Source organism: Brachyistius frenatus, unplaced genomic scaffold, assembly GCF_029030835.1.
Source record: "Brachyistius frenatus isolate BFR_SWC_R1_liver_20210118 unplaced genomic scaffold, ASM2903083v1 Contig_19, whole genome shotgun sequence".
Taxonomy (NCBI): Eukaryota; Metazoa; Chordata; class Actinopteri; family Embiotocidae; genus Brachyistius; species Brachyistius frenatus.
The window spans coordinates 3,119,800-3,142,369 of NW_027210618.1; the positions used below are offsets into that span (position 1 = coordinate 3,119,800).

Consider the following 22,570-nt stretch of genomic DNA (forward strand, 5'->3'; position numbering starts at 1 on the left):
CATTTAAACTGAATTGCGAGGTGTGAAGAGAGCGAGTGGAGGAGACGCACACACTTCAGGCACAACAACAACAATAACAACAACAACAAGAAGACCTGATAGCTTACTCTCTCATCGGGGATCAACCAGCCGTACACGTCTGTTATTTGGGGGGGGGCTGTTTTGGAAAGATTTTGGCGATGTCCCACGTCCAGTTATTGAGCAGCGCGCTGGAGAGGCTGGTGGCCAGGAGGACCTTCCCTCTCCACAGACGCACCAGCGTCTGCCGCAACCTCTTTGGACCGGTGGATCACGACGAACTGAACCGGGAGGTGAAAGCCAAGCTGCGGGAGATATCCGAGCGGGACCAGCAGAGATGGAACTTTAATTTCGAGGCCAACACCCCGTTGGATGGGGATTACGAGTGGGAAGAGGTGCCCGTGGATAACACCCCGGCGTTTTATCAGGACTCTGTACAGGACGAGAGGACCCGGGTGCCTGAGACACCCGTGAAGCAGAAAGTCTCCTCGGACTCTGCTGTCCCGGAGAGCCCTCATATGGATGTACTGGAGCGCTTGGCCGTGCCCGAAAGCAGCAGCACTCCCTCCCCAGTCGAGGTCAATCAGGAGAACCGCGCTGACAAGCTCAACTCAGGGAAGCCGACTCACAGACAGGTCCCGTGTGTTAGACGCAAGAGGACAGACACTACTGACAACAACACACACATCACAGGTGAATAAAAGGCATTTTAAATCTCACGGTTTGCTCTTTTCTTCAGAGCTGCGGCCTATAGTGTCCAAATTACCCCCGTATCTTCCGCTCCTTTCCGTGCGTAATTTCATCCCGAGTGGATTTATGTGCCTAACTATTTTTTTTTTTTTTTTTCCCCTTACAGACTTTTTCGTGAAACGAAGGAGGGCTGCTGACAGAATATCGAATGAAACGAGCTCTTGCCATCTTCCCAAGTCTCCGATACCGGTGGAACAAACTCCACGAAAAAGGATACGGTGAAGGTATGAAGATTTATTATGATTTATAAAAATTGATGATTTCGTTTTGGGTTGTTGTTGTTTTTTTTTAAGGCCAATGTAACAGTTTAGATTTGTTACACCCCCAGACAGTCAAAATGTTCAATATTGTTGGTTGCGTTTAGACTATTTGCTGCCTTACTCCCCTTGTATTTCTGTCGTGGGTTTTTACGCTTTAATTGCTGAGGATTACGTGAGCCAAAAAAAAAAAGCGCAGACGGTCTTATCTGGGTGGAGGGAGGTGGGGAGAGTTTGCGCTGGTGAAATCGCAGTAGTAGTGATAGTAGTCGCTGTAGTAACACTAGTGGTTGGGGGAGGGGGATGTGCGTCACGATGTGGCGGGAAAAGGGCTTTGGGTAAAAGGGTGACGCCCGCTGCTGAGGTTACATCTCCTGTTTCCTCGGAGAGCTGACTCGCCGTCTTTTTTTTTCTTCCGAACGTCTGTTCTTCAGAAAACTCACCGTGTTTTCTTCCTTCCTCCTCCTCCAGGTGGTGTTTTTTTTTTTTTTTTTTTTTTTTTTTTTTTTTGCACAAAAAGTTATACCTGCGCGTTTTGAGGATCTCGGGGAAACTCCGCCACTTAAACGCTGGAGTAACGAGACGAGATGAAACCGGGAGGGGGGACGGGGGAGGTGGGGGACGGGGGGACGGTGTGGGACAAAGAAGTCCGACCGGTCGGCTGCCGGCTCGGTGCGACGACCTCCGGCGGAGCGCAGCAGCCTGAGCACCGGACAAGACTCTCAGGACTAAACGGTTTGGGGAGGGGAAGGGAGAGGAGAGGAGAGGAGAGGAGAGGAGACTTTCGCCGAATGACTTTCTATCCAGTACAAAATGTAGCATTCATTGTTGCTTTTGCATACAGCCACTCGACAGTGTTAAATGTTTTAACATCTGTGCAATCCTAAATTTCTTTTAAAGAATCGTCTACACTGGCCAAAAGTGTACAGCTTTATAGAGACAATAGCTTATAAATGTTTATTTCTGTTCTGTTTTTTTTTTTTTTTTTTGTTTTTTTCCTGTAAATGTATATTTTTAAGTCTATTTTAACTTAAGATTTATTTATGTTTCTTTATATTTGTTAAATGCCTTGTTGATTTAGCCAAAGGGCATATTTTATTTGATTATTTACGTTTTGTTATTGTGATATTTTTGCAATCATGTAGCTTCCCATTAGTAGTCCACACTTGAAAAATAGGTTTCTTTGTGTCTCTGAGACGTTTTTTATGTGTGTTTTCATACAAGTGCCCTAATTATGTCTTGCAAAAGATTGGAATAAATATTTCACTTCAACTTTAAGTACATTTGTTTGTGTGTTTTGTCCAGTTTAGCCTGCTTCTTGTTTGTTTGTTTATTATTTTTTTTATATAGCGGTTAAAAGAGGTCTAGAAACTAAAACTGTGTTAAGACACTTTGCCGTCTTTGCGTTTGTCTGGTTGCTTCTGACGCGGATCTGGATCGTGTTTCAGGAAACACAGCAGTATTATGAAACTAAAGCTCCAGTTGTGGCCCTTAAAGTATCACAACAAATACCCGACTACCAAGAGTCAGTGATGCGCTCTCGGATATTTGATGTACCTGCCTCCGCAGTCTGATCAGGTCCTTTTCCCACTGCGCTCCGCCTGTCTCTGCCTCTGTGGGCTCAGACCTTTGCGGGGTGAAAACGCATTCAGACGCGCAGCCTTGAGGCAGTATGGCAGCTGCGGGATATAGGCTAGGATTTAAAGGCCCTTTCGTCCCTCTAAAGAAGCAGCAGCTGCCTTTGGATCCCCGCTTTGTCCGCCACGAAGACACCCCCACATCCTCCCGCACTCAACAAGCCCCTCTAAAGACCCACTCACACACACTGCTTTACCCCGCCGTAGATACACCGGGCGTGGAGGCCACCTGCCAGAGCTGGAAAAAGAAAACTACTAGTCTTTGTAATTGTTCTCGTCTATTGAAACAAACCATTCAACAGGTCATACTTGCAAGTTTACCCTTAATTGAAAGAAGCCAAATGCAGCGTCTGAATGCGCACTGGGCCTGGGCTCTGTCAGTGCGCGGAAAACGGGAAGTAAGAAAGTCTCGTTTCATAATTTTCCACGAGTCCCTCCATTGGTGTGAATAGTTTTGACTGTCTGACACGAATGTTTTGATAAAAAATGGAGACTTTTGATGGCCAGAGTGACTTTGTCAGTTCTATGCAGCCATAAGCTCTGACGGAGCTTGTTCTGATTTCCAACACAAAGCGCTCTCCGGCTCCATTCTTTCCTTTTTGTTGCCATATGGCAAATCCATGTAGACATAGCCAAGACCTATTCAGTCAGCCACAGAATGTCCTGCATCAGAGAACAAAAGACACTTTGTCTGGCTGCTCTATTGATACGAATGGACGAAAAAAAATATTATAATTAATCTATGGCTATATCCAGCTAATTAACGCCCATATGCCCACGGGGAGCTGCGGGGCCATTCAGTGCAGTTTTAAATTCTCAATAGTTTACATGTTAAAGACAACAGCTGTTTATGTGTTACTTTAATGAAGTCCCCTCTATGTTGGAGACTGGACACATTCAGGGGGCTCCAGTCCCCCGCATCGTGCTAAAGGGGTCATCTTCCTTTATTTGTCTCTACAGCTGTGTAACTATATAAAATTTGTCCCAGTAAAAAGAACCAAAAGTAGTTCGTTTTCTCAAAAAAAAGGTATTGAATTTGAGCCATTCGGGGAAAGGTCAGAGGTTAAGGCCTGAAAAGCAAACAGCAAGCTTCTCTTTAAGCAGATAAAAAAAAAAAATGACATTGGAGTTGTATTTTAAATAGTTAATCGTTTTAATCAAACTAGAATGAAAAATAAGAGACATGTTATGACTTTATAAGAGCTCCAAGGCCTAAGAATTATGCGACTGGATGGAGTTTTACAGTTTAAACAGCCTCCATAGAGGAGATTATGACAATCATGACTTAATTCAGCCCTGTTGTATGTATGATGGACATAAAGGAAAGAGATGACAGCTAACATACAGACCTCATTAACATGCCTTCTATAATAGGATATCATTCAACAACCAGCTGCTGATGGAGAGAACCAGCCTCACGGGCCCTACAGTCCCCCATCTGACCTTTACCTCACATCCAGCTTCATTTGTCTCAGTCATTAGCAAAATATGATCTATTTGCTTTAATAAGTCAGTTACAAGATTTCCATGTCATCAGTATATTATATGTTTTGCTTTCAGTGGCATAATAAAAAATGTAACTGATCTTATAGCCAGTTATCACCATAATCCTTTCGGAAATGAATTATTTTTTATTTAAAACTATAGGTTATAGATTTCTTTAAATAAATAAACAGATTTGATTGTTTTTTTTTAATAGTTGGATGTCATTTAAATTCTAACATTTATTCTCATTAAAATATGTAAAAATGAAACAGGAATGCTGAGTGTTTTTTTAAAAATATTTAGCACTTATTTTGAAACTGGGTGATAAAAATACACAAGATTGGCAAGAAGGAACGAATAAGTTGTACATATGATTCACATATGATATGTTATGGAGTTTAAAAGGTAATGTATTGGCATACAGGTGAATCTGCTATTAATTCTAGAAAATAATCTTATTGATTCCCAATAATAGCCCGTCAGCCCAAACTAAAAATAGGATACCTCAATATTTCATCTAAAATGTTGCTGCTTTAGGGATCTGAATAATTTAGATGCAGCCACTTTGACTTATATAGATGCTCATGGGTTTAGTGCTAATGTAGCAACCAAAAATATATTTTCAGAGAACACATTTTCTACTCAAAACACTCAATTAACGGGACAGTCTGCAAAGACTGCAATTAAATATAGAAAGGAGGAAAATCAGCCAGGGGGAATTAGCATTTTCCATGACCATCTGGCATCGGCGCAGGCGACAGGGAACAAAGGCGAGCTGGATGGAGAGGAGAGGCGAGTGTGCCATCGCATTGACCTGCAAATGAGGCTTTGTCACCGAGTTAAAGCTCCCTGACCCCCTTTACCCCCCCTCCCTGAAAAACACTTCTTTTTTTTTTTTTTTTTTAAACCTATAGCGTGACGAATAGGGCCTGAATCCAGGTCTGTGTATGTTTAAGAGCTGCAGACCAAAACTGTCAAAAAGGAATTATTGACAAAGTGCAAATGTAATTCTGTTTGTCTCATTAATACCAAGTTGTAAATTCAGCTTTAAAACAAAAACTAAATTTAACTTAGTATCCTGCAGTTGTGTTTGTAATTTCTGAATCATTTAAGCGCCCTAATTTAACGATTTTCAACTGTAGAACATAAAATAATATAAACGAGTCGCCCTGAATGATTTTAACTTGAATATGTTTTGTTTCAAACTGGGCTCTGACCTCCTGACGCTCGGGCCTGTTGAGCTTTAGGTCTCTGGCACAAGGCTTTGCATTTATGTCGCAATAAAAGAAGTATCATTCGGATTAATGAAGACACTTAGTCAAAATGCCTAAATTTTGCTTGCTCTCCGGGATCTTAATGAGTGTCTGGTACGGTGTGTGTGTGTGTGTGTGTGTGTGTGTGTGTGTGTGTGTGTGTGTGTGTGTGTGTGTGTGTGTGTGTGTGTGTGTGTGTGTGTGTGTGTGTGTGTGTGTGTGGCGTATTTTGGATGGGTGGGGGATGGATAGTTGTTTGATTGTTGGACACCTGTCCCCCTCCACTGAGTGTGGATGAGTGGAGTGGGTAGACAGAGACGTAAAAGGTGTGACTGTGTCCGGCAAAGGATCTTTACAGCACAAGCACAGATTGAAATATAAAAATAATGAAACAACATTAAAAAACAAAAATCCATGCAGCCGATTAAAAAAGGAAGAAAAAAAAACAAAAAAAAACGGCGATGCATTAAAATCAAAGGCCTCCAAACCGTCTGAAAATTCCAATGTGGTCCTAATTTAATTCAAGATTGAAGTAAAAATGTCGTTTTAAAGTTGTGTAGCCTATATTACTCACTCCTTTCTCGGGAAGGTTTTATAGGTCAATGGTTATAATGTTCTCGATAACAATTAGGCTACTAAATATTACACTAAAGATCCAGTATTTATCCGTATTAAAAGTTGACGTTATCATGGTAAATTACTAGAGGAAATTCGTAGACCGAGTTATTTTTAGTTTGGCTTTTAGCAGATGCAGACATGCCCCAATGTTTTCTTTTATTTTCCTCTCCTGGGCCTTTTTCTCTTTACATCCACTCAGTATTCATGCCCGTGGATAACAAAGAGCACGGCTCAATCCACGCAGGAGGCGGTGTGACAGGGAACTCGTGGCAGCTTTTCAAATATCTTCTTTCTGTGTCTCCTCCTTTTTTTTTTTTTTTTTTTTTCTTTTTTTTTTTCTCCATCTCGACTTCGGCCTCGGTTTGAGGAGGAGGAGGGAGGCGAAGGGGAGTGAATCAGCCTGCCGCCTCAATCTCTAATTCACTTTGCTCTCCCCACGCATCAAGGGGATCGGATTTAATGCTGCGCAGAAGAAAAGGCAGATCCATTACACTGTTTCACAACGTGATGGGGCGAGTGGCTCACTGCGAGTTTGGAGTCTGCTGGGGGGGGGGGGCAACACACCTCTCTACCCTGTAATGAAATAATCCCCTACAGCCTGTGTTGTTGTTTTTTTTAAAACTTTTTTAAAACTTTTTTTTTATCGTCAACCCAAAGACAAATAATGTTTAAGAATGCAATTTAAAGAATACAGGTCAACAATACCAAAAGGCTGCAGTTTGCAGGCTCTGAATTTCAAAGGATTCAGTGTCGATCTGCGGGAGCAAGTTTTCACAATAATCTCGGACGATACGTAGGCTATTATTATTTTAAAATGTAAAGTCATTTGGTCCGATATGCTGCCATAAAATCTATTCCAAAAACTTGGCAGCAATGGCATCAAAATTCTTAACAAAGGCGATTCAGGTGAACTTAGGTGAACTTATCTCTATCGGAGGGCTGAGGGGTGCTGTAGCTGAACCCGGGCAGCTGTAGCAACCACAAGACATATCCTTGAATTATCAATCATCTTTTTTTTTTTTTTTTAATATGTGAATTCTATAATATTCTATATAATTTATGATTTGAAAAAAATATATTAATAAAATAAATCAGTTCGGCTATGTTCGATGTTAGACGTGAAGCCAAGACAGATGACCTGATTCAGCCAATGGGCACAGCGCATTTAATTTCTGACCTGACTTCTACTTCCTGATGGCCACAGCGCAATGTCTTGGTAACTCAGCAATACATAAGTGTCGGGTGTTTTACTCCATAAAAGGCAGCGTTTGGAGACTCAGTCAAAACCTGGAAGCGAGAGTGACTGAGCAGCTACGAGGCCTCATACATGGTGATGTTAACAGGTGTCATGAAGTTGTAGATCAAACACCTGCCGTCATTTACGCATATGAGGAAGAGGCGCTGCTCATCGAGTGTGCAAATACATGGCATTGCTGTATTTGCAAACATTCCCAAGAGGTCCAGTTCTTTATATAAAAAAAAAAAAAAAAAATACCCCCACTGCTATTTGGGAATCAGCGGAGATGTTTGAAGTGCGGCCTCTGACGCAGTAACAGCTAACAGCTATCAACACAGAGACAACAGACTCTTATGAAGATGTGTAATGGTAAGTGCACGTTTTTTTTTTCACCTATGTTGCCTGTCATGGATTTAATGCATTTGGTGGTTGATGCACAGATTCTGACTGTGTGATGCTCAGTGCGTCTGCGGTGCAGAGAACAGTTGATTCGAGTTTTGTGACGTCAGAATCTGGGGCTGAAATGTACACACACACACACACACACACACACGTGTCTGTTGCTTGATGCTTGCAGGTCCTGTGTGAACGTCTATATTCAGAGATGTGTTTATGTAGACAAGAGTGTGCACTTTATATCTATATGATCTAAATATGTGGGCATGGCATGATGTTGTAGTTGCCACTGGGCTGGTTCTGGGTTTCTTTGTGTAGGCGTGTGTCTGCAGTGTTGCATTAGAAAGCAAACAGTGACCACCAGCACGTTTATGAGCGACATTCAATGTTTGTGAAAGCTTGAGAACCAGCAAAACAAAGTCGCTGGCGCCACCTCTGTCCTGAAAGACTGTATTTAATGACATACAGAACAGTGTAATGTTTCTCTGACGGTCTCACTGTAGGTTGTCAATTGCACACTTTTCAAATAAAAACACTTTTATAATCCAACACCAGACAAACTGACTGAATGTGGAAATTATTATAAAGATCATCAATTAAAGAGTGTATACTCTCTGCAGGCCGGCCTGTTGAAAAGGTAAAATCTGTCTGGTGCCAAAGCAGCACGAAATTCCACCACCTTCATTTCACTAGTGAAATGTCTTGTTTTTGATAATATCTTTACTCATTTTTTTTTTGGCCTAATCATTTGCTTCGTTTGCTTTGCTTTTATGGTTATGTACACGCACAGACTCAGGTCTTTTCATGTGCTCAATTTGGACTTAAGGAGAATAACAGTGTAACTTGTCATAGCAGGAAAAGCAGGTGTAACTAATAAGAATTGATCAGTTCTATTAAAGTTTGTTTGTAAGCCATGACAGCTACTCAGCAGTCTCAGTACAATACCAGGACTCCTGTACTGACACATCTAAATCAAATGGAGCCATTGTTAATAATATTAGCTGCATCTGCGTCATATTATTGGTGTGTTATTGTATTTAGTTTCACACTAGATGTACCACAAAGTACATCAATATATTCACACTCGATCCCTATTATTAGGCTCTCTTCAACGTCATGTTTAACCCACGTTCATGGACATATTGCAGCATCACATGATTATATGAAAGCAATAGCTTTTAATTAAAGTGTTTAAGTGGTGATGTGTGGTCGCACGTCAAGCAGCAAACCTTTTTCCAAAAAAAAATTCGGACTCAACTCGGTCAAGAACAATTTGTAAATGTTTCATAATAGTCGGTGTCCAGGCTGCAAAACTGTCCTGGAGAAAGACACTGACTGCTGTTTGACTGATCCTGTAGTTGACCCCGAGCAGCAGTGATACAAAGCCCCGGTTTCTGTGGCATCATCGACCGATCACCATCAACATATGGTGTGTATCGCATTCCCACAGAAGACACACACCAGCACAGCCAGTGATGCTATGTGGCTATTGGATGCCTTCACAACACAAATGTCATGGGAATGTTTGGAGCTCCTCTTTGTTATTAGGTAGAAGCTTTGATATAATATGCATATTAAACAGGTTTTTAGAATCAGAATTATCATCAAATCAAGGTCACCAGTTTTACTGTTAAATCTTTGCGTTTGATCTTTGGGTGAGTTGGAAAGTGCCTTAAAAAAAAAGAAAGAAGAAAGCCTGCTTTTAAAAAAAACTCAGGAATAATCTTTGAGGGTGAAGCTGACAGTAGATGATTTCATCCTGCACTGTAGATAGACTGGTGGCTTGTCAGCACTCAGAGGAGATCATGTTGAGGTGAGTGCTCGCAGCAGCCGCTCATGCTCAGTCAAACAACAACCTACTGTGGCCCTTTGAGTTTCACACATACTGTACCTATCAAAAACTACATGGCAGTGCTCGGGAGTGATGGCTTTACAACCGGAGAGCCATATGCAGCTCTGCAGGAAGAGGCCTGCTCTCATTGTGGCAGTAATTGGACAGAGAGGAGAGAGGAGGACACACAGATAGTGCGATGACACTTGAGAAATGAGATCTAACTCCGTCCCAGCGCCAGTCCTGACAGCCAGAGTCCTCCACCTCCATTCTTCTCCTCTCTTCCTTTTGTGTGAAAGCTTTTCAGTCTCTCCGAGGCAAACCTGTTCCCCTTCACATCCTCTCTTCCACGGGATGTGGCTCCTCTGTCGAGCGGCTGCTGTCTCTGTTTTATCTGTCCATCCATCCATCTCCGACGCCTCTCTTCCTCGCTCCTCTCCTCCCTGTCGCTCTCTATTGGCAGTGCAGTTTTCTTCTCCTTCAATCATCTTGGCTCATAAAACTTGGGGAGGAGGGCTAGCAGGCTGTGTTTTCAGGGCTGGCTACACCGCTATGGGTGCACTGACTCGGACTAATGCTATTCACGCCTCACATTTGCTCGCCAGGTCCTATGAAAAGGGATGGCCACGGCAGCCTTTATGGGAAACACAACAAAGGACCATCATTCATCAGGCAGCAGAGCACCGAGGAGTGGCAGAATTTAGGTTCATCCCACTGACACTCAGCTGCTTGCTTTTGCCAGCATCATGTTCGGGCATGGGTGTCTCTTTTCAGTGGGATCTGTAATCTTCTCCTCTCTTTCATAGTTTGCTTTATTTGAGAAAAAAACATAGCAGCTTTTAATCTGAGAAAATATTTGATGAGGAGAACCTGAAATGTAAGAAATTTCTGTGGTTGTTTTGTTTGCAGAAATTTTGATCTGTCCTGGATTTTATCCCTGAACTTTCTCATAGCTCAGAGGGTGTGTGTGTGTGTGTGTGTGTGTGTGTGTGTGTGTGTGTGTGTGTGTGTGTGTGTGTGTGTGTGTGTGTGTGTGTGTGTGTGTGTGTGTGTGTGTGTGTCACAGAAAGTGTCTGGTGGCGATATAGATCTACAGCCATACTCCCAGGTCACCAAGCCACTATTAATCTTCACCTTTCCATAGTTGTCCTTTCACACAGGACCTGAAGCTTTAGAGGCCCGTTGGCAGCTCCCAACAATACCCAGAATGCCTCAGGGCCTTGTCAGCCTGTCCTAATTTGTGGCTGTGGTCCTGGGGTTGAATTCAAGCGCTGCTGGCTGCTTGACCTGGCGGATTAGCAACATCTTTCAGTTTCCACGCAGGGCAGCGCCAATGGGCCGATACACAGCCTGCAATTACACAGCAGGAAAAGCCTGCTCGGACATGCACTCGTATGCATGCATACACACACACACACACACACACACACACACACACACACACACACACACACACACACACACACACACACACACACACACACACACACACACACACACACACACACACACACACACACACACACACACACACACACACACACACACACACACACACACACACACACACACACACACACATTTAAAAGTGTATGGATGGATAGAGGGGCACATGAATAGTTGGCTGAGAGGGGAAAGAGAAGCAGGTGATGTGGCGGACGGCTGCTTTGAAGAAGACTTAAGAGAGCGAGAGGGAGACTGAAGAGAAAGGGAAACTGTCTCAGTGTGTGTTTTGGGGTTTTGTACTTACACTGTGGGTATTCAGCCCACATTGTGTACATGGAAATCAATGTATCGAGGAGCTGAGCAGCAGCTTATCTTCATAGAGATGGCACTGTACCCCATCAGAGCATCAGAATAGCAACAGATCCCTGGCAAAGATAAAAAAAAAATTCAAATTGAAATACATCAGAGAGTGTCACTTAAAAGGTGTGATTTTAGAAAAGGAGCTTCCTCAGCAGTGTTGGCAAATGACTGGAAGTAAATGTCAAATTTGTTTTGACTATTATTGCTTAACATTGTTGGAGAAATTATAAATCAGCAAATACCAGGATGGAAAGAGTCTAGAAACCAGCATGTTTGGAGTTTAAATACTAGTTAGGATATGTCTGTCCCTGCTGTATTAATAATGGATTCTTTTTTCAAATCTGTCTCTTGCAAAACTACCTCATTAATTTAAACTATTCCGCATTGTTTAAAAAATAAGGTTTTGACTGTGCAGGGTGAGAGTTCCCCTTTAAGGATTCTTTTGGTTAGCGTATAACTTCTGTAGAACCTCTTATGTATAACTTGTGCTCATAGAATTTGCTTTGTCTAACTCACTGATTCCAAAACTGTGGTTTATGTACCAACAGCGGTACGGGACACTCCACCTGGTGGTGTGCAAGAGTATTGCTGAATCGCCAAACAATTGCACTCCAACTGGCCGAAAGTCCAGTTTTTGTCCAGGTTCTTTTTTTAATTTTTTACATACAACAGTGAATACGCAGGGCATTATAATGATGTCAAAATTAGTTGTTAATTATTTAAGAAAGAAATTTTGCCACATAGGGAGATGTGACGTCTCACATAGAAAAACGTTACGTTAATTTGATGCAGTTGGATTGGGATTCCTCATTTTCTGATTTCAGCAAACAGAATGAGTGGAATTTTTGAATGGCATCAATGTCCAAAATAAAGTCGAGGGTCGAGGATGCGGCAGGTCAGATGAACCTTTCAGTTGAACCACCGGGCGGTGCCTTGTATAGAAAGAGATGTAAATGTGTTCTTTGATTTTGAAACAGTAGCGTTATGTTAAAAAATGTTGATATCTGCAGTGGGAGGTGAATTTGGTTTGATACATGGTCTGAAAAGTTTGGGAACTTCTATTATAGCCTTTTTTTTTAAAAAAATAAATTTGAATGGACACCTCTTAGGCTGTTTTGCCTCCTTTAATCCTCTGAAAGGAAGCTGCTAAGAACTAATGTTTATAACCCAAGACGAGAAAGTCGCGGTGGAAGTCGTAGTTGCATTAGCTGTGCTGCTAACGATTGTTGTTGTGTTTTTATTTCACCAAAACTGCAACTGTAAGATTAATTTATTGATGGTTTTCAGTAACAAGACGGAATGAAATAGAGTTCAAAAATTACCCAGAACTGTATACACAGATGCATTTGTACAATGTTGCCCCTGAGTAAAACAAAAGACTTAGACCTTGATAACAACAGGCAGATATACAGCAGGTCAAGCGCAGATCAGAATTGGCAGCGCAGCGCAGCATCTTACAATGCACACAAAGCCTTGAACGATGGGAACAGGGAAATTGGCAAACCTAACATGGTGTCCTGCCATCATCCCTCGCTCCCTCCCTCTGTTTCACAACAGATGCTATGTTCCATAAAGACACTGTCAGCTGCACAAGAATGGGACGAAATTTGTCGACAATGACGATGGACAAAAAAACAAAACAAAAGAAAAACTAAAAAAATACGGTTCTCAAAGTCAGCATCCCGAGTTAACAATGACGACACAGCACCGTGGAGGAGGGCGCCGTGCAAGTGTATGCACAGACCTCTCTCCAGGAATAGGACCTATCGCTATGGAAACACGCCCCTACCCCTCCCCATGACTATTGCTATAGTATACACATGCATGCACACTTGTCAGCTGCAGGCCAGGCGCTGTCTGAGCCCAGATGGTGGCGAACTGCATAACTCACTTATCTGTCTCTGGCCTCTAAAGGAATGCTTAAAGGCCTCTCCAATTCCCAGTGGACGTCACCAAAAAGAGAGAGAGGGAGAGGCACGCCATCTGCTCCCAGACACTACGGGCACCCCCCTTTCCTGTCCGTCCCCCAAATTCATCCCCCCCTTTTTTTTTTTTTTTTTACCTTCCACCCCCCCCACCCTCAAAATCTTCCTCGTGATCCCTGGACCGTTCCTAGAGAGTGACTGGGTGCGGGACAGGGGCACTGAACTGGCAAGAATCAGCATTGTATGATTTAAATAGTGCATGAGTCTACCTGAGGAGGCCGTCTTATCATTTTAGGACATAAAAATGACTTTTGCCTCCTGTTGGCCAATTGTTTTGCTGTTTAGCTTATTGAAATTGGACTAAAATGAATGAAACAAGAGGAACGTAATTTAGTTTTTTATTCACTTATTTATAATAAAACCTGCAAACAATCCATTAGTGGTTCCCAAACATTTTTTGTGACCTCTATAAAATGAAGAAAATAAATCTAATTCTAAACTACTGCAGTATCAGTACAGCAGAGTAAACACATACTAAACATTTTTTGTATTATGTTTGTCAAACAGCCACAACTTCTCGTTTGAGGTTAAATATGGCGATTCTGGTGAGGATTATGTGGAATTCTCAACTATTTAAGCCTTAGCTGTCAGAAAATAATGTGAATTGCACACTCTTTTTCACACAAATGTGTACAACCTTTACTGTTTTTATATTGAGGGCAAGTCGAGGCTGAAATGCCTAACCCCAAGAGAAAGAGACCTTGGGGTCACTTTGTCCTGTCTATATGATAATCTTCTCATTGCTTTAGACTTTCCAAAGGTTAGGCAGTTTTTTTCTCACATTCACATACTGGAAACATGTGCAAATTAGTTACATGTTATCCTATGGATGTAATATTTAACATCTCTGCCAAAGAAATGAAGTTTACTTATTGTAATATTGTTTTATTCAAGAACAGTATATTTATAATATTGAAATAATTAGATGGAATTTTTAAAGACTTTCCCCTAACTGGTGTTTACTTTTTCAGTGGCTCTATAGATAGATAGATAGATAGATAGATAGATAGATAGATAGATAGATAGATAGATAGATAGATAGATAGATAGATAGATAGATAGATAGATAGATAGATAGATAGATAGATACATAGATAGAAAGATACATAGATAGAAAGATACATAGATACTTTATTAATTACATGTATAAAATTAATCTACTGGACAAACACAACTTAGATATAAGTATTCAAAACTAGAGAATAAAGGGACATATATTTAATATTAGAAACCAGTTCAGAAAGGGCAGTAAATGTTTTGCCTTGATCAAGATGCCAACTCTTTACTGTTTTTAAGCCCCTGATTACGCAGCACGACTTTCTCTATCTTGCTGAATGTTGCTGTTTCAAGAAGTGAAATGTGGCCAGTTCACCACCCACAGAGTCAAGTGTGGCTCAGGTGTGTGTGTGTGTGTGTGTGTGTGTGTGTGTGTGTGTGTGTGTGTGTGTGTGTGTGTGTGTGTGTGTGTGTGTGTGTGTGTGTGTGTGTGTGTGTGTGTGTGTGTGTGTGTGTGTGTGTGTGTGTTCACCACATGTGCCTGCTGATGTGTGGTCCAGTTTCGTGTAAGCATAATCAGATGGCTTTTCTCGGTCTTGTGCGTGCCTGCATGTGCACACAGAGAAAACAATAAATACACCTTTTCACGAGCAGTCAGAGAGAAAGTCAACAGAAGAAAGACAGAGGGATGGAAATGGGGTGTGTGTTTGTGTGTTTGTTAGAGAGAGATAAGGCTGTAGAGATGCACTCACAGCAGGGATGGAAAGAACGGAAGTGCTGAAGTGCTGATCTGTATCTTATGTGTTTATAAAGGCCAATTATCTCAGGAAAAGGTCTGCAACATCCACTGTATCAAAAAAAGAGCCCAGTTGCATAAAAGTCCATTCATATACATTCTTTAAGGTTGTCTTGTGTTTGTACATGCTATTTTTCCCTGCTTTAAGAACACAGTGAGCGGGGAACTATAACGCGGGCATTGGTACACAATAAAAGTAAATAAGGCACACTGTGACATGTTGGTTTTGAAATCTAATTTAGAAATTGGGAAGACTCCAAATTTGTGGTGCAATCAAAAAGTTCAAAGACTGCATCTATAACATCCAAAGACCGAACGTGATTTTTACATCTGGCTAACCATCCCCTTCAAAGTCGCCCCTTTGAGCAGATTCTCCCCTCTCAGCGCTCCTGCCTCACCTGGAACGCTCCCTGGAAGTCTCGTTCTGTAAGCGCGCCAACCACTATCTGCGATTTGTGCTGGATCTCCTCCACAGTGTCAAGACAGTGACCCTTTAGCTTGAACTTCATTTTGGGGAACAGAAAGAAGTCTCAGGGAGCCAAATCCAGGGAGTATGGTTGGTGGGGAGCAAAGATTATGTTGTTGTGAGCGAGAGTGCAAGTTGTTGTGCGTTCTAAATCCGCTTTGAGCGGGCTGTTGTCATGTTGGAGAACCCTATTGCCATCGCTCCACGGTTCAGCTCATTTGCTCTGAATGTTTTCCCTCAGGTGCCTGGGAACTTCACATTAGAACTTGGTGTTGACGGTGTGACCCTGAGGACCTCATGGCATACATATGAAATTGGTTGTGCCAGTTTCCGACACTTACAAAGTTTGGCTGACACAGACTCTTCTTGTCCTGTATGAAACGGTTTTCTTCCCTTTCGCCCTGGAGGTCACCTCAGCTCTGTCAAGTGCCTTTGAAACAGTCCAAATCCTCCACACCCACATGCACACGACACTGTGGTTAAATGGAGACAGGCTTTTAGTTTGTAGTGACTCACCGACCATTGAGCAGCAGTCAGTTCAGCCAGTTCAGTCACTGCAAACAGCTCTCCAGAAGTCATGACCTCCGCTGCATGGTTAACACACCCTTCAACTCCTGAATGTGAATGTACCTGTTACTTTACATTAGCAAGCCAGCTAAGAAAACGAGTTTCAATAAGACATCGGAATAGCCTTCATCAGTGCCGGAGCCTATTGTGTTCAGTATGTGGAGACAGTTAGAGACCAAACTTTGTCAGCATAGGAGAGAACGCAATTTATATTTGGGTTCTGAGATCAGTTAAATTGACTTGGTGTTTACCAGTGGTGACATCTGCTTCCAAATAGCGCTGCAAATAGCTTTACATGTGATAGATAAATGCTTGAAAAAGTCTCAGGTCATGACATAAACCTCCAACAAGTCTGGACAAGCCCTCCATCATGTGGCCTCACAGCACCACCAGCTCTGAGCAGCTTTTCGTCAGTCACCGACAAACAGTGTGGAACAAATAGCACCAGCCAAATGGAGAGGCAAGGGGCGAGGGCGAGGGGCCCTCTGTGAAGTGTGTGTGTGTGTGTGTGTGTGTGTGTGTGTGTGTGTGTGTGTGCGTGTGTGTGCGTGCATGCCTGTGTGTGCAGGAGCGTGTGTATGTTGATAAAGTGTACCCAAGCAGACAGGACGTGGTGTGTGTGGATTTTGCAGAGTGAATGGGGATTGTGTATTTTCAAAAGAGAGGGGGTGTCAGCCTGTGTGAGAGTGAATGTCGGCGTGAATGTGTGCGTGTGTTTGTGTGTGTCACAACAGGCCAGAGCGGGTGAGAAAGAGCAGTCTGTTGGTTCAAGTATGCCCCCATGTGACCGTTGGGAGAAGTAAAAGGTCGAAAGCGGAGGGAGATGGACTTCTGTGCTCGTCCAGACGTTATTTTATTCTGGTTTTTTTCTAACCATGTGTCAAACGCTTTGTCCAATGTCTCACCTTTCTGTATCTTTAAGGAGTTTTTCAGTTAGTGTTGGTAACGGTCTATGTAGCCACTCTTCCTTTTTGCCAAAGCTTTTGCATTGTTTGTATTATTTCTTACACCAATTTTTCCTCATATTCACTGTCACAGGACACATATGATGACATTTTACTCCACTCTTTTTAATTTCTTTTTAATCTCTCTGTTGTAAAATTGAGTTCAACTTTGTAGTTGTGGACAAATTATGTGCCTTATTATTATCCACATATTAAATGTAATCATGTCTTTGTTTTCCACCAGCACAAGCGAAGGTTAGTCAGAACCCATGTAATCATCAAAACATTCATCTTCCTCCTCAGTTGAACTCAACACACAAATATTGTCACAATCAACTTTGTAAGCACCAAAATACTGTTAGGAATGATGACCAAAGCACCACTCAGCCTGCATGGAAAAACTCTTTGTTTATAACGTCTCCTGTTGCTCTGGGTGAACTTTTTCAGTTTGAAGAAGTGATGACATTGTCGGTTCTATCTCAGCTTAGACTGGGACGCCAAAATGAGAACTGTCTCGTTGCCGCGATTAAAGTCTGGAAACTCTGTTCGCATGAAGGTTTGTTCTACTACTCTGAGTGTTGGACCGATCAGTTGTCTACAGCTCCATGAATTTCTGCGCACACCATACGTCAACGCTGACTGGTTAAAGGCTGCTTCAATAATTTCAAACTTAACCTAAGATCTACTCCCAGTAGGATGCAACAACTGGTCACAGTCTCCAAAGGAGCGTGACCAAACCCTATCTATTCACGGGGTCTGATAACACCAGGCAAATGGTTTTTAACTACCTAAAAAAAACCTTATATCGAATGAAAAGATGCTGTTGAGTTTCACTTTGACTTAGAAATACAAGATCCAGCTTTTTGGAGATCATACAAGTTTAGATGTCTCGGCATCTGCTGCTTTTTGCTTGTGCTTTGCTTGTGAGTCCAACAAATTAATGGCAATTCAACACCCATTAAATAAAGTGGTTTACAGTTTTTGGACCTACACAGCCATAATTAAGACTTTAAGGTGTGCAAGATCTTTGTTAACAGTTGTAGATGAAAATTGGAGATGCTCCTCATCCGGATCTGACTAGAGCAGGAACAGATAAAATCCTTTCACTGGGAATCAGAAGGTTTCATTCATGAGCGGCTGAAAGGCTTGTTGGTCATCTCCCTAACAGATCCAATCCCTGGTCCTGCTGCATCTAAGAGGATTTTCCCTCCTTTGATTAGACTCCCTCAACAAAGAAGGAGAAGTGCTAAGATTTTAAATCCTCTCACCACAAAACACTATCAGCCTCAAGAGACACTTGCAGCACATCCAGGAGGGGAGGCAAGCAAAGTAAGCAAACAAACCCACTGGGACGGAGATATTGTGTGTTTGTCTTTTGTCATGAAAACACAAATCGGCCTTTTTGTTTAGCTTTTTTTTTTTTTTTATCAGATGGCCGTAATGAGCTTCCTTCTGAATAGTTCAATAAGACGGCCCCATGATCAGAGGGGGCTCTTATCGTCAACAGAAAACTTCAAACCGAACAACAACAAACATTTTGAGGAGCCATCTGAACCCCAGGAGTCGGCTTCTTTTATGTGCCTCCCTCCCATCCGCTCTTTACGTCGGGATTGTGATTCTGTTTCGGAGACGGAGAGTCCTGTGTTCAAGCCATTATGCTTAAAATTATCCCCACGTCTTTTATCTCTTCTTCTATCAGACCACCGCTCGCTCCTTGCTTCCATGGATGGAAAAAAAAACAAAAAAATCAAGTCCATTAAACTCTTTCATCTGCCCACAGCGTCACATCTGGGCTGGGCTCTGACATCAGTGAGGAGGCCTGTGTCAGATGTGGGTCCCAATTAGCTAACATGGCTGCTTCACTGCCTTTTGTGTGTGTGTGTGTGTGTGTGTGTGTGTGTGTGTGTGTGTGTGTGTGTGTGTGTGTGTGTGTGTGTGTGTGTGTGTGTGTGTGTGTGTGTGTGTGTGTGTGTGTGTGTGTGTGTGTGTGTGTGTCTTTTAAGCAGAGACAGAGAAGCCTACATGAAAAGCCCAGGGGCTGCTGGGTAACTGGGCTGCAGTGTAAAAACACAACTAATTGCACTTGGCTGATCTTTATGAAGTTGGAAGTCATGTCGCTCGGTGCGACGCCCACCTCTTCCACTCTAAAGTCACACAGAGGCGACAACTACACACTATAAACACCGTCCCAGCTGGATTTGTGGTCTCAGCGATCAAAGGCACAAACGGGGATGATAGGTTTGCGTGTGTGCGTGTGTGTGTGTGTGTGCGTGTGTGTGTGTGTGTGTGTGTGTGTGTGTGTGTGTGTGTGTGTGTGTGTGTGTGTGTGTGTGTGTGTGTGTGTGTGTGTGTGTGTTGGAGTGGAGGTAATGCACGAGTCCTCTTGTTGTAATCCTTTACGACTGTAACCGCTGTACAGCTTGACGAGTGAACATGACGCTAACATGCGACCCTCTGACGCACTCTGTGTGTATTTGTGGAAGGGTGCGTGCGTCTCTTGTACCAAGAGAGTGTAAGTGCTGCAGCTGCTGCTCACGCATGGCTCATGTTTAGGCAACATCCTCAAAACGCATGCGCCCCGAGTGCAAAATGTTAAACGCGCAGGATGTAATTTCTGCCACTGGGGGCTCTCTCAATCAAACCGATAGCAAGAGATGGAGTTTGGTGATGTCGTGAAGCAGTGAGAGATCGTGGGAGTTGTTGTCTGCATTGTTGAACAACAGCAGCAGATGGCAATCGATCTTTAGCTTAGCAATTAGAAATGGCATCTCTCTTGCACAACGTGCATAATGTTTAATAAAACTTGCGCACATAATGTTCCAAACATAACACAAAAAAAAACAATCTTACTTACACCCAAAACTAACGCCAACGATGCAAACCGAACCACATCGTCTTGATGTCGAAACACAAGGAACCTCGTTCATTTGTCGGACATGTCAGCAGGCCTTGATGGGTTGTTTGCTCTGTGTCTCATATTTAGCCAACCCTCTGCCTCCTTTAGTGATTGTTGTTGGAGGCAATGTTAAATGATTTAGGATCTACACCGTCGAAACCCAATCGTTAGCGGCTGTAAGTTAGTCAGCTCGAAGCAGCGACAGCGCCACCTCTGGCTGCTCAGTAGCTACCATGAAAAGTGTTTTCCCACAAGTTATAGCAAATAGGGAAGGGAAAGTGGATATGATGCCATTGACAATTGGGTGAATGAAATTAACTGTTACCTTGATTAACATAAAAAAATAAATGTATTTTTGGAAACATTTGAGGAGATGTAAGTACATAACTCAACACGATTTAACCGTGAATCCTCTGAGTGAAGGCATTATTAAAGGCCATGTGATGGCTTACTGGTGTGTGTTTAAACAGTGACTTCAAAAAAAGAACAAAACCACAACCGTTAATCTTTGAACTAAGATGAAGAAAAGGATTTAGATTAATGAAGCGGTGGAGTAATCTTCAGCATCACCGTGCCTGTCCAAGCAGAACAGTGACAGCGGTGGTTGCTGGTAGTTGGTTGGTTTTAGTGCCTCAAATGTCTGTCTCCTGTACTGCAATCAAAACATTATTTCCTTGGTTAAGTTTTGAGCTGGTTTTGATCAGAGCTAAGAAGAGACTATTTTTTTTTTTTTTAATTAGTGTGACTGTTTTTCTACTTTATTTCACACCAGTAATGGGTTTTGAGGCTACGAGAGCCTTTTCACATTTGCCCACAGTTTTTGTCCAACATCAGTTTGAGGACACTGACTTAAAGTGCACTTCTGGACATATTCCTTCCCTTTCCTCCATCCTCTTCTCCCTGTTCCTTCCCCTTATTGTTCCCTTTGTCTTTTCTTTTCCTGTTTCCTATTATTCATTTTCCTGTCTGCTTCACCTCTCTATACTCCCTTCTTCCACTTCTCTCTCCTCTGATTTTCTTACATATCTTTTGCTCCCCTTTTTACGTTCACTACAGACATTCATCAGAATTTTCTTATGCGTTTTGCCTTCTTTGCCTCACAGTTTCTTCTTCCTTTCCCCCCCCCCCCTCCCAACCCCACCATTTTTCCACATTATATTTCTTTTTCTCTCGCTTTTGGTCAGTCTTTCTCTTTTTTCCTCTGTTTCTGTCCTCTCCATTTATTATCGCCAGCTGAGAAAAACAGAGGAGTCTTTTGGTGGTGAGCCAGAGCAAACACTGATATCCAACCAGCCTCACCCCCCACCCCCCCGCTCCCCCTTCACTGTTCTCTCCTTCCACTGGCAGCTGTCCATAACTAAACACACAATGTAACAGAACAGACACACACACACACACACACACACACACACACACACACACACACACACACACACACACACACACACACACACACACACACACACACACACACACACACACGCTCCCTGGAGTGTCCACTGTAGCTGTTTGCTTGGCTGACATGCTCTACTATAATTGCAGTGGTCTGTATGGTGCACTACAGCCTGCAGCTGTGGACCTCTCCAAAGCTTCGACTGCAGCCAACCAGAAACGGCAACAAACTCTGGACAGGCAGAAAATAAACAGACACTTTTGGTCCTTTGCGTGGCCTCTCCACTCGTTATTCCTCTGCAGTTTTTACAGGATTGTCAAATGTTTTCCGACCATAAACAGAGAAAGTTTTGATAACATATTTGTGGTGGAAGGAGGGCTGAGTTTATCCCACCGAAACACCAGACGGAGACGGGAACTCTTGTGTGGCTGCGTGTGGTGTAGCATTGTCATTAAGTTCCTTCTTTATAAAGTCACGGTCACACTTTCACTTCCCTCACCAGGGCACTCTTCATATTCTTGCGTATTGTTGTTGTTGTTGTTTTTTTACATTTGCTGTTATTTACTTTGCCTGTATATTACCCAGTAAATAGGCTAAACAGTTAGAGCTGGCATCCAGCTTGCTTAGCATTAAGACCAGAAAAGATAGTTTTACTCTGTCCTCAGGGAACAAAAGCTGCTCTGGCATTCCTGAAATAAACATCTAGTGCAAAAATTCCCGTAAAAAACACAAATTGCTGTTTAAACGCTTAACACTGACTTAACTTATCAGCTTCATATTTAACAGCAGATTCGGAGTTTGTTATGAGAGTCAACTTTTCATCTTGGACTCGGCAAGATTACCCAAAATATTAAACTCTTTCTTTGAACCGCACAGGAAAAACTTGCAAGTAGCTCTGGGGTTTCCACACCGGAGCAAACTCATAATGCCTTCTGACATGCATAAAGAACAAATTAATTGATACGACTAAAAGGGTAAAGTAGAGATAAAATGCGAACTGAAATTCAAAACATGCCAACATTTCTAGACGCAACATTTATGTTTGCATCATGAATATTTACATTTCCTTTTTAGGCTGCGTTTGTCCAGCACCTTCACCCACCTACGGTTTTGTTTGCACGCTCTCCATCTTTGTAAGAGGGGAAAAAAATATACTATGTTCACATCTAAAACTTGTTTTTCATCAACAAAGTTATGTCCCAACATGCTACATTTGTAGAAAAAGGAACAAAAAATGTT

General features: G+C 42.5%; 1 protein-coding gene across 2 annotated transcripts in view; it reads left to right on the forward strand.

Annotated features, from left to right (window-relative positions):
• The window catches only part of cdkn1cb (cyclin dependent kinase inhibitor 1Cb), a 227,257-nt gene continuing 204,687 nt past the window's right edge, over positions 1-22,570 (forward strand). Inside the window, exons 1-3 of one of the 2 annotated variants that reach the window (XM_069695351.1) lie at positions 1-711; positions 875-992; positions 1,497-1,632. In XM_069695351.1, the coding sequence (XP_069551452.1) occupies positions 180-711; positions 875-990 (648 nt within the window). In that variant the 5' untranslated portion in view covers positions 1-179 and the 3' untranslated portion in view covers positions 991-992; positions 1,497-1,632. Of the gene's footprint in view, positions 712-874; positions 993-1,496; positions 1,633-22,570 lie in introns of those variants that run through there. The other variant, XM_069695352.1, reaches the window with a different exon arrangement.